Consider the following 14,984-nt stretch of genomic DNA (forward strand, 5'->3'; position numbering starts at 1 on the left):
TATGTTTATGTCTCACTAAAAAGAACCAGTTTAAAGAGTCTTTTGTTTGTGGATTGTACACTGTTTGCTTTGTGTTTTTGATTCACTAAAAAGAACTGACTCATAAGTGTCATTTGTTTGTGAATCAGACACAGGGCTGTATGTAGAGATCATTTTTTGGATTTTAAGAATCAAGGTTGATATTCTTACCCTGCTCTAATCAAAATGGACATTTTCCTGATTTTATTGTGAATGATTAATCAGTCCAACTAACTGACACGACTTTTCTTTTCCACTAACGTCACTTAGGCCACCTGTGTTATTGCATAATTTTAAAGGGACAGTTCAACCAAAAATAAAAAATTGTCATTAATTACTCTCCCTCGTGTTTTTCCAAAATCGTAAGAACGTTGTCATCTTCGAAACGCAAATTAAGATATTTTTGATGAAATTTGCAACGGACACATTCAAGGCCCAGAAAGGTAGTAAATACATTGTTAAATCACTCCATTTGACATCAGTGACAAAACATGCTTTTTGACTCAGAAGAGAAGAAAGTGTTGAACAAAGTCGTTATTTTTGTTTTCTTGGCTTGCAAAAAGTATTCTCGTACTGTTATAAAATTACGGTTGAACCATTGATCATGATGTTATGGTGAAAACGTACCTGTGGGAGCTTTTTCGCAAAACACAAGATACATGGCGTTAAAACAGTGTTTGTTTGTTTTTCCCCCAAAACAGATGAACACACATATGGCATTGATTTATGTGACGTTGCTTTTCTACGTCATCACAGTTCTGACTTGAAATGTCCATTGAGTGGCGCTATAAATTAATGCTTTTAAAATAACGTACCATCTGCACTACACCTAAACCTACCCAACATTATGCACAAAAGCGAATGTGATGTAAAAATGCAATCGCAAACATGCCATTTTAGCTTGTTTTATGATCTGTCATCTTTCAGCTCTTTCAACGTGAGTGATGTTTTTCACGGGATTCGTACCCAAAGAAGTCCAATTTCGTGCCGGCTAAGCTACCGAGTGTAAAGCGAAACATATAGCGCTGTAATCATAACTGTGTACAAAAACGATTACAATCGCTCGCTGTTTTACCACCTCTAGTGTTCATTTCTGTTGGAAACAGCAGTGATATGTACTTATTGGTATGTATTTCGCATCTTGCAAAAAGTTCCCACAGGTCCTTACTACCTTTCTGGGCCTTGAACGTAGGGTTAAAAAGCTCTTGGATTTCATCAGAAATATCTTAATTTGTTTTCTGAAGATGAAAGTCTTACGCTTTTCCAATATTCAAATATTTACAAAAGTATATGTAATTCTTATATGCAATATACACTTCACTCTTCACTTAATGTTCCATCCTATATGTTTTCTCATTAAACATCAAGTTTGACTCAGAAATGCATCACGTTATGAAAGCAAAATGGGTTGCGAACAACAGTTCGCTTTGACTTTAATTATAAACACATCACATAGACATCTACAGCGTGCTGAAATAACCGCAGCGAGATGAGGACACGTAATATCAGGTTTGATTCATCCTGTAATTCTTTTCACGCCAGACCTTCTTCCGAAAGCTTGAAGAGCAGAGAAGCAGCCCAGAGATGAGCGCTGGAGAGCTGACCACTCTGTCTAGCACACATGTAAATGAGAGATTGTGCCAGTGGAAATGGAACAGGGGATTGGACGAATAGAAAGTGATTAAAAATGCAGAATTGATAGGGCAACAGATGAAACTTTTCTCTCGCTCTCTCTCTCGCTCTCCGTAAGTAAGAAACCGGAAAAAAAAAAACAGCATGATGGAATGGCAGGCTTGAAGGGGAGAGAAAGGTGAAAGACAGATGAAAGTGAAAAGAGATAAAAGCCGGAGTGAGGAGGGTGTGGGATAAAGCAGGAGGAAGGGAGGCAGAGATGAAAGCAAAATGAGAAAGATAAGAACAGAGTGAGAGAGACAGAGAGGGAAACGGAGGGAGAGATAGATAGTGTACAGCGCAGAGAGAGGGGTAACCATGGAAACAAGAAGAAGGTACAAAAGAAGAGAGAGACAAAGGGGTTTTGATTTAAAAGAATGAAACTTGGGAGAAAGAAAAAGTAATTCAGGTTGAAATTTGTTACCGTGAGGTGAGGGAGAAATACAAAAGAGCACGAGCCCGCGGAAGGACGGCCGCTTCTATTTATGAGACCCTGCAAATGAGACTTTGCCTACTGTCAGGCGTCAGACCCGCTAGTATTTACAGGCCTCTGGGCCGCGGCGTAGATGGACGCCGAAATTGGATGCGCAACCAGGCAGCCCGACTCGTGCCGTCGGCCCATTTAACTGCCATTAGCAGGATTATGAGATGGGAGGCAGAAGGCAACTGTTCTCTTGAAGGCAGCGGCGGGAGTCAGCCGAGGCTTTGACCTCCCAACCTCATGCCGCAGGGAGACGCACGCACACACGCAGAGGAGTGGCGCTCCTGAATGCTCCTGAATGCTCCTAGGCCCGACACAATGAACTTGTGCCTTTACAGCTGAGTTTTGCAGGGTGTGGACTCCCACCTCATTCAGATGCATACAATATAGCCTCCTATTTACATTCATATTTGTCTATCTTCATGGAGCCGAAGCCAGACATTGCTGCTTCTTTTTTTTTACTCTGTGGTTTTTGAGTCTCTTGTGTGTCTCTTTTTCTTTCTATCTCCCTCCCTTCCCCCTTCTCTCCTGTCTTTCTCTCACTGTCTCTCCTCTTTCTGTTTCTTTCTCTCTCGCTCACCCTCCCTCCCCCTTCTCTCTCTTGATCTCTCTCTCTCCTCTTTCTCCTTCTCTCACTCTCTCTCTCCCCCACTCCTCTTTCTTTTCTCTCTCTCTCTGTTCCTTTTATATCCTGTGCTGAATGCTCTCCTCCCTCAACTGTCTTTCTCTTTTCTATTCACTCTATTTCCTCTCGGTTCTCTCGGCAGAAACATTTCTTGCCCAATATTCTGTCCAACATTTTATCTGTAACCCCCATGCTGAATGAGGGGGGTAATCTTTTATTCAGGATTTGGAGAGCCTCTCTTCTTTGCATCTTCCGTGTTTGTGTGTGCGCTCGCGTATCCGAGTGTGATTTTCTCGGATGGGCTGCAACCAAAATACACAAACGCTGAAATCAAGAGCGCGGGATCATCAGGGCCGAGATGCAACTTTGCGTGGCTGAGATTAAGACGTTCGGGATGGAAATGACTTGGATAAACTAGCTTCTGTCTGTCTTCGTAACTTGCGTTCACACAAGTGGACAAATGATTTAGAAGTTAATTTAGAAAGGAACTAACTGCTGGCTGTAATGTCTGGCTTGGGGTCAAAGGTTATGTCCATTGAGTTTCAGTGGTTAATAAGTGGCAGTGCTGGTGTGTGTTCTAGGCTCGGATGTGGGGGGGAGGGTGTTAGAGCTGAAGGCTGGCTGTATGCGCTTAGACGCCTCTCAAGAGCTCCGCTAAACCCGATCTCACGGCAGTACCGAGTCATGATCTTGTAGCCTGAATGACGGAAGATCTGGCTTTTTGTGCTAATTCATGTTTGTTTGGTTTTGTCTATTTTAAAGGCTTCTGAAAAGAATGTTTATCATGCAGACATGTTTAGATTAACATGACAACATAGTGGGTAAGATGTGTCATGCCCTTAAGTCTAGCAAACTGTGCAGTGTTTGTCATGTCACCATATATTTAGAAAGCAAACATTTAGAAAGTTAAACCTTTGTGTTTACAGGGTTTACTGTCAAAATCAAAATGTTATCTAGGTCTACAAATGTACACTACCATTCAAGTTTCAGCATTTATTCGATCAGAACAGTGAAAGCTGTAATATTATTAATAATAATATATTTTAGTGTATTTCTGTGGTGACAAAGCTGAATTTTCAGCTGGCATTACTCCAGTCTTCAGTGTCACCCGATCCTTTAGAAATCATTTGCATATGTTGATTTGGTGAATATGTTGACTTGAAAACAGTGGTGCTGCTCTTTTGTGGAAAATGTGATGGATCATTTTTGATGCAATGATGAATATGAAGTTCAAAAGAACAGCATTGATTTTGTGACATTATTTTGCTTGCTGACACTCCTGATCAATGCAATGCAATGCATTTAAACACACTTTTGCTTCCCTTATATGTGTATATATATAAATATATATTTTTTAAAATAAAAAACAAATATACACTCAAACCAAAAATTATTCAGACACCAGATATTTTTGTACTAGTGGTTGCAGGACACTATAGTTTATTTATGTAAGTGAGGATAGCAAAATAAAGTAAACTGTGACATATTATACCCCAAAATTCTTCATACAGTGGACTACAAGTGAAATTAATAAACATTTGGGACAAAAAAATTGATTTTACACTTTGACCTAACCATGGTTTGTTACATACCTTTCTATCACAGTTATCTGACATGATCAACATAAATTTGTTCTGACACAGTTTAACTCCTAGTTCTTGTCATATTTTATTATTATTTTCTAACCTATATCAAATAAACTGTGATAATGTGAAAAATGTTGAAGGTGTCTGAATACATTTTGGTTTGACTGTATATTCTCTCATTTAAAATTCTGCCATGAAAGCTGCATTTTAAAACAGAGAGGATGCATATTTAGAAGTAATTAATGTCAATACCCACATCATACATGTTGGTGAATTTGTAGCTGTGGGGTAAAATGTGCCAGATGCTTTGGCATAAGATGCAACAGTGATTTAACTAATAGTGAATTTTGTCTCCAAATGTGGGGGGGTGGGGGTGGTTGTGTAATTATAAATATTATTAATATTTCAAATACTGTTATGCATTTCAAATATTTAAAATAAGACTTTGGAATGCAATTTGTTAAAAAAAATTGACAAGGCACAGTTTACCCCCAGACCACAGTGACATAACATAATATATATATATTAATTAGATGAGGACCATTTATTTTTGTTTTCTTTGCGCACAAAAAATATTCTCGTTGCTTTGTAAAATTAAGGTTGAACCACTGATGTCACATGGACTATTTTAACGATGTCCTTACTACCTTTCTGGCCCTTGAACATAGTAGTTGCTCTGCTGTCTATGTAGCGTCAGAAAGCTCTTGGGCTTCATCAAAAATATCTTAATTTGTGTTGCATGTTTGGGACGACATAAAGGTGAGCGTTAATGACAGAATTTTACCTCACTCTCTTTTTTAAGTTGCAAGCCTTGACCACTGCGTTTGAGCTACACCCTTTCGCCTTTATTGCGTCATAATGGCGTTAGGAGGTGTCAGTATATACTGGTGGAGGGTTTCACATTTCACATTGTATCACCTGCGGTGGGCTAGTATCTAAATCTCTCTTCAGGCCACATTAGCACTGAGGCTTTTCAGAATTGAAAAGGACCACATGCACATACATCCCACTCTCAGCCACTAACCCAACCGGTTCAAGCCCACTTCCCTCAGTATCATAAGTTCACATTGCCACAGAAGACAATGCAGACAAAAGTTCCCCATTGCTTCTCTTCAGGTGGAGGAGAAATACACAAACCGTAAGTAAAAGTGTCATGTGACGTGCACACACGCACGCACACTTGTCAGTTAAACCTGTAGATGGATTCCCAAACCACACACCCCTCTAAAGCACAGCTACACAAACCTGTGGAGAAGCAAACGCAGAGACACACACATGCAGAAGAAACTAGTAGGTGTTCATTATTTATCATGTATTCCTCCCTGCGTGTGTGTGTGTGTGTGTGTGTTAGGACTGGTTCACGCAAGTCTGATACTTCTGGGCAAATGAGGTTAGGACAGGTTTCAAGCTATTTAAAAAAAGGAGGGAGGTAGGAAAACCCATGGGCCTGGGTATTCCAGCCAGCGTATTCTTTCTTTCCCCTAACTTTTGTTGTCTCCCCCTCTTCGTTTTCCCCACAGGCGGGCAGCCCTGTGTTGTTTTATGTACACGTCCCTGGCCGTTTCTTCTTCCATGTGGATTCTTTGTCTTTTGCGTCTTATCTCTTTGTTTCTTCCCTTGCACTCTTTCTATTTTCTCTCCTCTCTCTCAACTTCCTGCTATCTCTCCCCCTCACTCACACCCTCCCTCAATCTCTCTTTATCTCTGTCTGTTTCCCTTCGCTCCCTATCTCTCTCTCTCCCTGTCCTTTCTCTTTTCCCTCCCTCCCTCCTTTCCTCTCACGATCTCTCTCACACACACATCTTTCTCTCACTCAGACGCACATATACTGACTCTCCTACAATGCTTGATTTTCTCTCTCTTTCATGGATTGCCCTTTCCTGCTCACTGATGAAAAATGTCCTCTCACACACTGACGGTATACAGCACAGTCCTTCAGTCCTTCACTCAGGTGTGTTCCATTCCATAATAGAGGCTCTTTTGTGGGACGGCCAGCCTATATCCCGGCGCTAATAAGCTCACGGGAAGTGTTAGACTAATCCCGTACCTTTTCCGTAACGAGGGTGAGCGGGAACACCTCGGCAGGTAGCCTGTCGCGCGAGCGCGCTCCTGACGGAGGAAACCGGAACTTTAATAGTTAATATCTTTCCTTGCTGTTTTTCCCTTTTCCTCTCTTTCCCCCTGCCCCCCCTTCACTCTTCCACTCCCCCTCTTTTTCTCTTGCTGATGGACTCCTCTTTTTTATTTTCACACTCCACCATCCCCCTTTTTCTTCTTCTTCTTTTTTTCTCACTATCTCTCTCTCAGGCTGCTGAAAGTCTCTCTCTTTCACTGCGTTCTCTCTTTCTATCTCTCTTTCAGTCCCCACCCCCCTCTCGAGCGCTCTCCCTCCCTCTTCTCTCTTTCTTTCTGTCTTTCTCTCTTTTCTTTGACCTCATCTTTTCTTATGCTTTGCTCTCCCTCCCCCAGTTCCTCTTTTCCTCCTTTTTTGCTGCATTCTCTTCTTCTCTCGCCCTCCCCCACCTCTTTTCGCTCTCTCTCTCTTTTTCTATTTCTCTCCCATTCACCCCCCTTCCCTTCCCTTTTCTCTCTATACCTCTCTGTCTCAGTCCCCCTCCCTCTTCCTCTTATTCTCTCTCTCCCCCATGTCTGTCTCACTCCCTCCCTCTCTTTCCAAACTGCTTTTCTTTCTCCTTTTCTTTCTTTTGTCACTCATTTTTTTGTGCGCACTGGCTCTCAGACATCGCACGGGCGTCTTGCGGCTTAATTATTTGAGATGCGCAAATAAACAGACCTGTAGAACTCCTCCCGGGAAACATTTCAGCATATCTCACTCACTGTCTGTCTGACACCGACAGACACACCTCCAGTGCGCCGGTGATTAGAGATCACTCTGTGCGCGCGCACGCACATGCCGGCTAGAAACATGTTTGCGATCATCTCTAAAGCGTACGTGTGTTGAGAAGTGAGCTTTTGTTAGTACTAGCTAAATATGTTTGTTGAAGTGTCACGCCGCATGTCCGTGTGTGCGTGAGAAAGAGAGATAGCGAAAGAGAAAGAAAGAAAAGAGAAAGAGATGGGGGAGTGTGAGGAAGGGAGGGTAGAGAAACGGAAAGAAAGAAAGAAAGAGAATGGAAGAAATAGGTTTGTGTGTGTATGTGTGTGAGAGAGGCAGGCACAGTCAGTTCTGATAACAGCAACAGTAGGAGGAGGATGAGCTTGGCTCCGCCCCCTTCGCCCCTCGCAGCTATAAATAGGAGCTGGTGTTTTTTTGCTCCTCTCACTTCTCTTGAAGGATGAGGTCCCTGAAACATCTCAAACATCACACCAGGAGTAATGTGGTGAGTGTTCAACCCAAACATACATGCTGCATGAAGCGGCTTGTGTTGATGTGTTGACTTGAACTGTTGGTTAATTGCTGTGGGGAAGTTTGCAACTTTGAACCGGGGGAATGAAATAACTTTTTTCTCTCTCACAGAATGCCGCAAGAGTGTAATTTACACTTTAACCTTTCTCAGTGTAGCCTCATATTGTCTCTCTGCCTCCAGTGCAGTATGTTTCTCCTTTTTTTTTTATCTCTCACACTCAGGTTCATTCTGTGCTGGTCTGTACACTAGCTAGCGTTTGTGTTTTTATCTATTTTTATATTCACTTCAGCTCTTCTCATACAGTCACGGCTGCTATCTTGCCCGACTGGCTCTTTCATTTGTCTTTCTGTCTTAACACTCCTTCTCTTTCCTATTCCCTCCCTCCTTCTTTCTCATTTCTCACCCTCTTTCTGTCTCCTTCTTAGTTTCAGTCTTTCACTCCCCACAGCCCCTCCCTCTCTCTTTATCTCTCTGTTGTACTCTCTCACTCACTCACTCACTCAGTTTCTTTCGGTCTCTCATCCCCCGCCACCCCTCCCTCCCCTTCTTCTTTTCCTCTCACTCTTTCTTTATCTCTCTTTATCTTTCTTTCCTCACTCCCCTCCCTCACTCAGTCACTCAGTCTATCTCTCATCCCCCAGTTCCCCCCGTCTTTCACTTGCTTCCTCAATCACCCTTTTTCTCTCACTCACTCTTTTTTTCTGTCTGTTTCCCCCTCCCTCTGTCTGACTGCTTTAAAAGCAGTAATTATAAATGACATGGTTATCAGGGCATCCAGGTTCCCCTTCTCATTTCTCGCTCCCTCTCTCTCTCTGCCCCCCCACCCACTTCTCTTTTTCCTTCCCCTGTCTCTGCTTGTCTGTCTCTCTTCCTCTGTTTTACAGCTGTCAGTCTCTCCCTCCCTCTTTCCCTTGTGTATGCTTGTTTTTGCTTAAGCTTAAATCCGTATTGTGTAGCCTTCTTTTTTCAAGAACAAATCAAGGTACCAGCTCGTTAGAGGTGATAATGTGCGTTAACGACTTTCTGAGAACACACACATTTACTTGTGTGTACATGACAGTGAATTGGGCGTTCTGTGTGACCTGAGTTTAACCAAGTTCCCCTTAACTAATCCATATGTAAGTAACAGTTTTTCTCATAGGCGCTGCATCTAGATCACATTGGTTTCAGCTAATGTGTGAAGTCCGCAAATTGACTAGACTTGCTGGTACTGCTAAAACTTCACTGTCCAACCTTTTCATAGTCAGCAGGGGCAGCGCTTGACCTCACAGGAAACGCTGTGGATAGTCCACGGATGTAGACTTCCCGCTCGGACCCAGACACTCTTTGTGCTTCGTGTTCGTTTAAAGACTGTGAAGGAAGGAAGCATGGCGCTCGAACAGATCTGTCTTATCTCTTCTATCTAAAGCAATCTCTGGTGGACACAGAGGCAAGGCGTTGTCAGACTATCTCTCTTGATGACTGCTGTGAAAATTAGGAAAATTGTATATAAATGATGTTCCTTTTAAATGGGAATGTTGACTATTTGACAAAGAAGATCAGGTAAAGGAATGATGGTCAGGTTGCCAGAAATGACCTGCAATTTCTTTATTTCAAAAGCAAATTCACAAACTCTTATTTGTTGCCCCGCATCAGTCAACTTGGTTGTTCTGACACTCATCACGCTATTGCACTGACTTCGTTGCTATTGTAGTGACACTGTTGCCATGACAGCCTTAGCCAGACTTTGTTGCTACGTATTGTATTGACACTTGCAATGGCAGATTTACTCTACACTGATTCTGATTTTCAGAAGTATTGCTAAGACCTGTTGTTTTCTCCATTGGCAGGAAGAGCAGGAAGTTCCTCTGGTTCGCTGCTATTCTAAAGTGATGGAGCATGCGGTGGACGTCGGCACTCAGACTGACCCAGTGGTGGTCCTGTCCCTGGCCCAGGCCGCTGTGCTGGGACTCATATCCCAGAATGAAATCTTCGGAGCCACAATTGCCCCAAACGGTTTCTACACGGGAGAGGGACGTGAAGGCCCTGCTCCTCCTGCAGAATCCATGGAGTACGAATATGCAGATCAGCTAATTGGAGCCAATGGGGACTATCTATCTGAGCCTCACGGGGAGAACAGGAAGCCGGAAGGGCTCTACGGGGCAGAACGCAGGCGTCCAGGACCCCGTGGCAGGAACAAGAGGCCTATGAATGAAGGAGAACCAGAGGAGTCCACTGAGAGGTCTCCAAACACACCGACTCAGGTGAAAGGGGAGAGGCCTGAGTTCTCTAGTCCGTGTTATCTCTCAAATCCCCAGCAAAGTGAGAATGAGCCAGAAGTGTTGGACCTAGCACCTCAAAGAGTGCCAATGAAAGAAGAGCAGTGTAACAAAGGCTACCCTGAGCCCTCGAGGGAGCCAACCAGCCAACAGGTTGACTCTGACACTCAGACGCAAGCCCACCAAAGCCCTGTGGGGCATGGAAAAGCACTGGGGGAGTCCTCTGAGGAAGCACGGGGAAAGGAGGAGGAACTGGAAGAAGACGAGGAGGAAGTGGAGGAGAGAGCACTGAACCTGAAAACCACAGAGGAGGATGTGAGCCCAGCAATGAGGCGCTACTATGAGTCAAGTGTGACAGCGTATGAAGCTGCTGAGATGGGCTTGCCGGGAGAGTATGAGGAAGGCGGACAGAACATGATGTGGACGGAGGGTGAGAACTCCTTGGGCAGACGGATGCAGATCGACCGGCTAGATATTAACGTGCAAATTGACGAATCCTACTGTGTGGATGTGGGTGAAGGTCTTAAACGTTGGAAGTGCCGCATGTGTGAGAAGTCCTACACTTCCAAATACAACTTGGTCACACACATTCTTGGTCACAATGGCATCAAACCACACGAGTGTCTGCATTGTGGAAAGCTCTTCAAGCAGCCTAGCCATCTTCAGACACATCTGCTAACGCACCAAGGGACGCGGCCACACAAGTGCACCGTCTGCAAGAAAGCCTTCACCCAGACGAGTCACCTTAAACGTCACATGTTGCAGCACAGCGATGTCAAGCCTTACAGCTGCCGCTTCTGCGGCCGAGGATTTGCCTATCCCAGCGAGCTACGTACTCATGAGACCAAGCATGAGAGTGGCCACTGTCATGTTTGCACGCAGTGCGGCATGGAGTTCCCCACTCACGCCCACCTCAAGCGCCACCAGGTCAGCCACCAGGGCCCGACAACCTTTCAGTGCACCGAATGTCATAAGTCCTTCGCCTACCGTAGCCAGCTCCAGAATCACCTGATGAAGCACCAGAACGTGCGGCCCTATGTCTGCTCGGAGTGCGGCATGGAGTTCGTGCAGATCCACCACCTGAAGCAGCACATGCTTACACACAAGGTACTGACACAGCAGGCCCTCGAACACAAGGTACTTAAACCTCATTAGTTTTTGTAATATTCCCACAACCATCCTATTAGAAATGACTCCCCAGTGACTTTCAGATCCTACATTTCCCACCACTACATGTTCCCATAGAACTGTAGGTTAATGTGTCATCTCGGGTATTGCCGCAACAAGTTTCTGTGTAAATGGAGCCATCTCTGTCCGTCCCTTCCAGCCATCCTACCCTGCCATTAACTCGTCCCGTTTCCCTGTCCCTTGCACTAGTATGGAGCTGTTTTGTTTTGTGTGTGCTTTGTGCAGTGAAGTGTCTCTCACAAGCTGATACTTCCTCCTTTCATTTCTCACTCTCCATGAATATGATTCATCTCGTCTTGACGGCAGTGTCAGTAAACAGAATGTGTCACAGGTCAGCAGGGCTATAAACAAAAAACACATTGGCAGTTAGTCATTTCTTCAGCGTTTACATCAACAGTTGTCTAGTTTGAACTCTGTTAAATTTTGTGCTATTAGAGATAACGATTGTCGCTCCTAAATGAGAACACTGAATGTTTCCAGTTAGTTGGGTACAAATATTGCATTTTGCATTGTGCTTTATAATTGCCAATAATAGGGAGTTGGTCATCTCTAACTCTGCTGGGAAGGCTTTATACTAGATGTGGGGTCCCAATCAGACACAAGCAAATCAGGCACTGATCTTAGGTGATGTGGCCTGGTCAAAGTTGTCATTCTAATTTATCTCAACAGAGTTTATTGGGGTTCAGGTCTGAGTTTTGTGCAGGGCAGTCAAGTTCTTCCACAACAGAATCAGTAAATCCCACTGTGTATTTATTGACCTGTGCAAGAACAATAGGGCTCTCCCCAAAGCTGGAAGCACATAATTCTCTAGAATTGTCCTCACTGAAATTAAGGGGCCAAACACAAGGGGTAGCCCACACACTTATGGCCTTGTAGTGTAGATTCATTGTTGCACATTTTTAAATGGAAAGAGAGTTTCCTTGTGTGTTAGGACAGCAGTATTCCATGGATACACTGGAAGTGTTCATTGAATAGTCAAATTGTTAAGGCGAGAGAATGTTTAACCCTCTTCATTTGTTAATATTTTAGCTTGGTGGAGCATCAGAGCTCGCACTGCGCTGCATACACAAATCTATTTACCCTGCAGCATTGCGATAACAACAGTGAATAAAGTGTGTGTGTGTGAATTTGTTGCTCTGTATTATGGATTCCAGTGAGCAAGCAAGACAGGCACCCTACTGATGGATTCAGCTGCGCTTATGACAACTAACCACTTTTTCTCATTCAGCTGATGCCAGTGATAAATCATTTTTCCACCCGCTCTCAAAAACGAATAAAAAAAAGTCTACCGCTAATTACAAAAGTTACTTTGGTCGCAATGGAATCGCCTCTAAATATATTTTCGCTGTCTTTCTCCCTCAGGGTATGAAGGAATACAAATGCGACGTGTGTTCTCGCGAATTCACCCTCTCCGCCAACCTGAAGCGACATATGCTGATTCACACCAGTGTGCGCCCTTTCCAGTGCCACGTCTGCTTCAAGACCTTCGTTCAGAAGCAGACGCTTAAAACACACATGATTGTCCACTTGCCTGTGAAACCTTTTAAGTGCAAGGTAGGTACAAAGAAATCTGCTCCAATATAACCCTGCTGGAGACTGTATTTTTCTGATATGGCTGTGCATCATACACCTCTAATAGTTACCGAATTGGTTTCTGTAGGTGTGCGGGAAGTCCTTCAACAGAATGTATAACCTGCTGGGTCACATGCACCTTCATGCCGGTAGCAAACCCTTCAAGTGTCCTTACTGCACCAGCAAGTTCAATTTGAAGGGCAACTTGAGTCGGCACATGAAGGTGAAACATGGAATCCTGGACACCTCAACTGAAGGACAAGGTAACAATATGCAAATTTGACCTCAGATTATACTTACTTGTGACTCTTGCTGTTCTCAGTGTTATAGAAAATTAGAAACAAGACAGGTATAGCCTAGAGGTTTAAAGATGTTAGACTCCGCCTCTCATCGTTCTTATATGGCAGAAGTAAATTCTGATTCTAGTACAAGTTTGCTAGTCCAACAGTGTGTGCCCACCAAAAGAGAAGCATCTAGTTGCATCGCTTCCCTCACTCTAGATTACTCGCGGGATGTTTTCCATGTTACATGTGCAAATAAAAACAATATGACAGTGTGTGCACACCAAAAGCAAAGCAAAAATTTGCATCGCATTACTTGCTCTAGATTACACACGGGATGTTTTTCGTGTCACTCACGTGGATAAAAACAATAAAATCCATTTTCTGAACTCTTCGCTGATTGGCTTGTGCGACAACACATGCAAATTTTCCACTCGAGTTGCACGTTAAGATGAGATTGAGGTGAACTTTACACGGCAAATACGTCAACCAGTTCACGTCATTCATGTCGCCTGGCACAAATTCGCATCTTTGCATTTACACGTGTATTAACTTTGTATGTAATCTGCTTGCAAAAATAATTAAATTCACTTTTGGTGTGCACAGTATGTCCTTTATGTGCAAAGAAAAATGCCAAGACTTGTGATATACGTTTGACTGAATCAAAGGTTTTTGTCAATGATTTAATTTCACAAAACGAAAACCTACTGCTATAAAGTATAACTCCCTGAATTCACGTTGCATATATACTGAAAAACCAAAAAGTGTTAAAGCTAATTATGCTATTATATTTGTGTCTCTCCATTTCCTTCCTCAGAAGCCGTGCCTGATGCAGAGGGTCAGGAAGATTACGAGGAAGAGAGCTTTGATTACAGCGAGAGGGAGAATCTAGCCAGCAACAACGCACAAGATTTGGCGAAACTCGCCAAAATTAGCTACTACAACTACACTAAGGTTGCTGCCCGCTACAACACAACTTAAACAGCTGACTGATACACTAAAATGTGAGGAGGTAAAAAAAAAAAGACTGGAATGGTCATTTCTTTAGTACTATTGGCTCTGACATGAGCCAGTGAGGAAATAGCCATCATGAAGTGGATGTGCACTGGAAGCCATTTTGGCTCTGTGAAACAAAAGTGATAGCAGATTGAAGCTTCATTTTAACAATGTCATTTCACATTAGGGACCATCCTGAAGAATAAAGGACTCTGTGTGTGTAGGTGCTATTCTTTGTGAAACAAATGTTCCACTTTTGCCCATTACAGTGCAGTTCTTAAGAAGGATATCAGTCAGTGGTGCAGTGAAACAATATGCACAGAAGGCACTTAATCTATACAGACAATCCACATCTCTTTAAAACACAGACAAACCAAGACTGCCGTTTTGGAAACGTTAGAGATACTTTACCCAAAAATAAAAATACTCTCGTGATTTACTCACCCTCACGTTGGTAGCAAAACTCTTGCCAGTGACTTCCATAGTATTTTTATTTTTCATACACTGTGTCTACACCGGACGCGAGCGGCGCAACGCGACAAAAGTAGTATAGAACCCATGTGATGCTGTCTACACTGAATGCGGCGCATGAGACACGGTGATACTGTGGAAATCAGTGGCTACCAGTAACTGCCTGGTTACCAACATTCTTCCAAATATATTTTGTGTTCAAGATAAGAAAAAATGAATACAGAAACAACATGAGGGTGAGTAAATTCAAACATCTCCTCAATCTTGTTGGTGGTTTTACTGTCCAGCAAGTTAGTTACTTTATAGGACTTAACCAAAGCTGACAAAGTGCAAATAGTTCCCATTACATGCTAACTTTCCCAGCATTTCGTTTCTAAACATACTGTGACTTTTGTTAGGATTCTTCTTCAGCAATTTGTGGTTTTTAGCTCACGGTGGATTGATTGAGTTTGTGGGACAGTTTTTCAGT

General features: G+C 43.2%; 1 protein-coding gene across 2 annotated transcripts; it reads left to right on the forward strand.

The window, feature by feature from the left end:
• The first annotated feature begins 7,607 nt into the window (after positions 1 to 7,607).
• znf710a (zinc finger protein 710a) lies at positions 7,608 to 14,334 on the forward strand. Of its 2 annotated transcripts, none has more exons than XM_051134340.1 (5): positions 7,608 to 7,722; positions 9,579 to 11,144; positions 12,558 to 12,749; positions 12,856 to 13,030; positions 13,866 to 14,334. In XM_051134340.1, the coding sequence occupies exons 1-5, from the start codon at positions 7,678 to 7,680 to the stop codon at positions 14,027 to 14,029; spliced, it is 2,142 nt and encodes a 713-aa protein (XP_050990297.1). In that variant the 5' UTR covers positions 7,608 to 7,677; the 3' UTR covers positions 14,030 to 14,334. The 2 variants fall into 2 exon arrangements, with proteins under 2 accessions (XP_050990297.1, XP_050990298.1); XM_051134341.1 differs by having other exon boundaries at positions 9,579 to 11,114.
• Positions 14,335 to 14,984: the final 650 nt, after the last annotated feature.

Source organism: Labeo rohita, chromosome 18, assembly GCF_022985175.1.
Source record: "Labeo rohita strain BAU-BD-2019 chromosome 18, IGBB_LRoh.1.0, whole genome shotgun sequence".
Classification (NCBI taxonomy): Eukaryota; Metazoa; Chordata; class Actinopteri; order Cypriniformes; family Cyprinidae; genus Labeo; species Labeo rohita.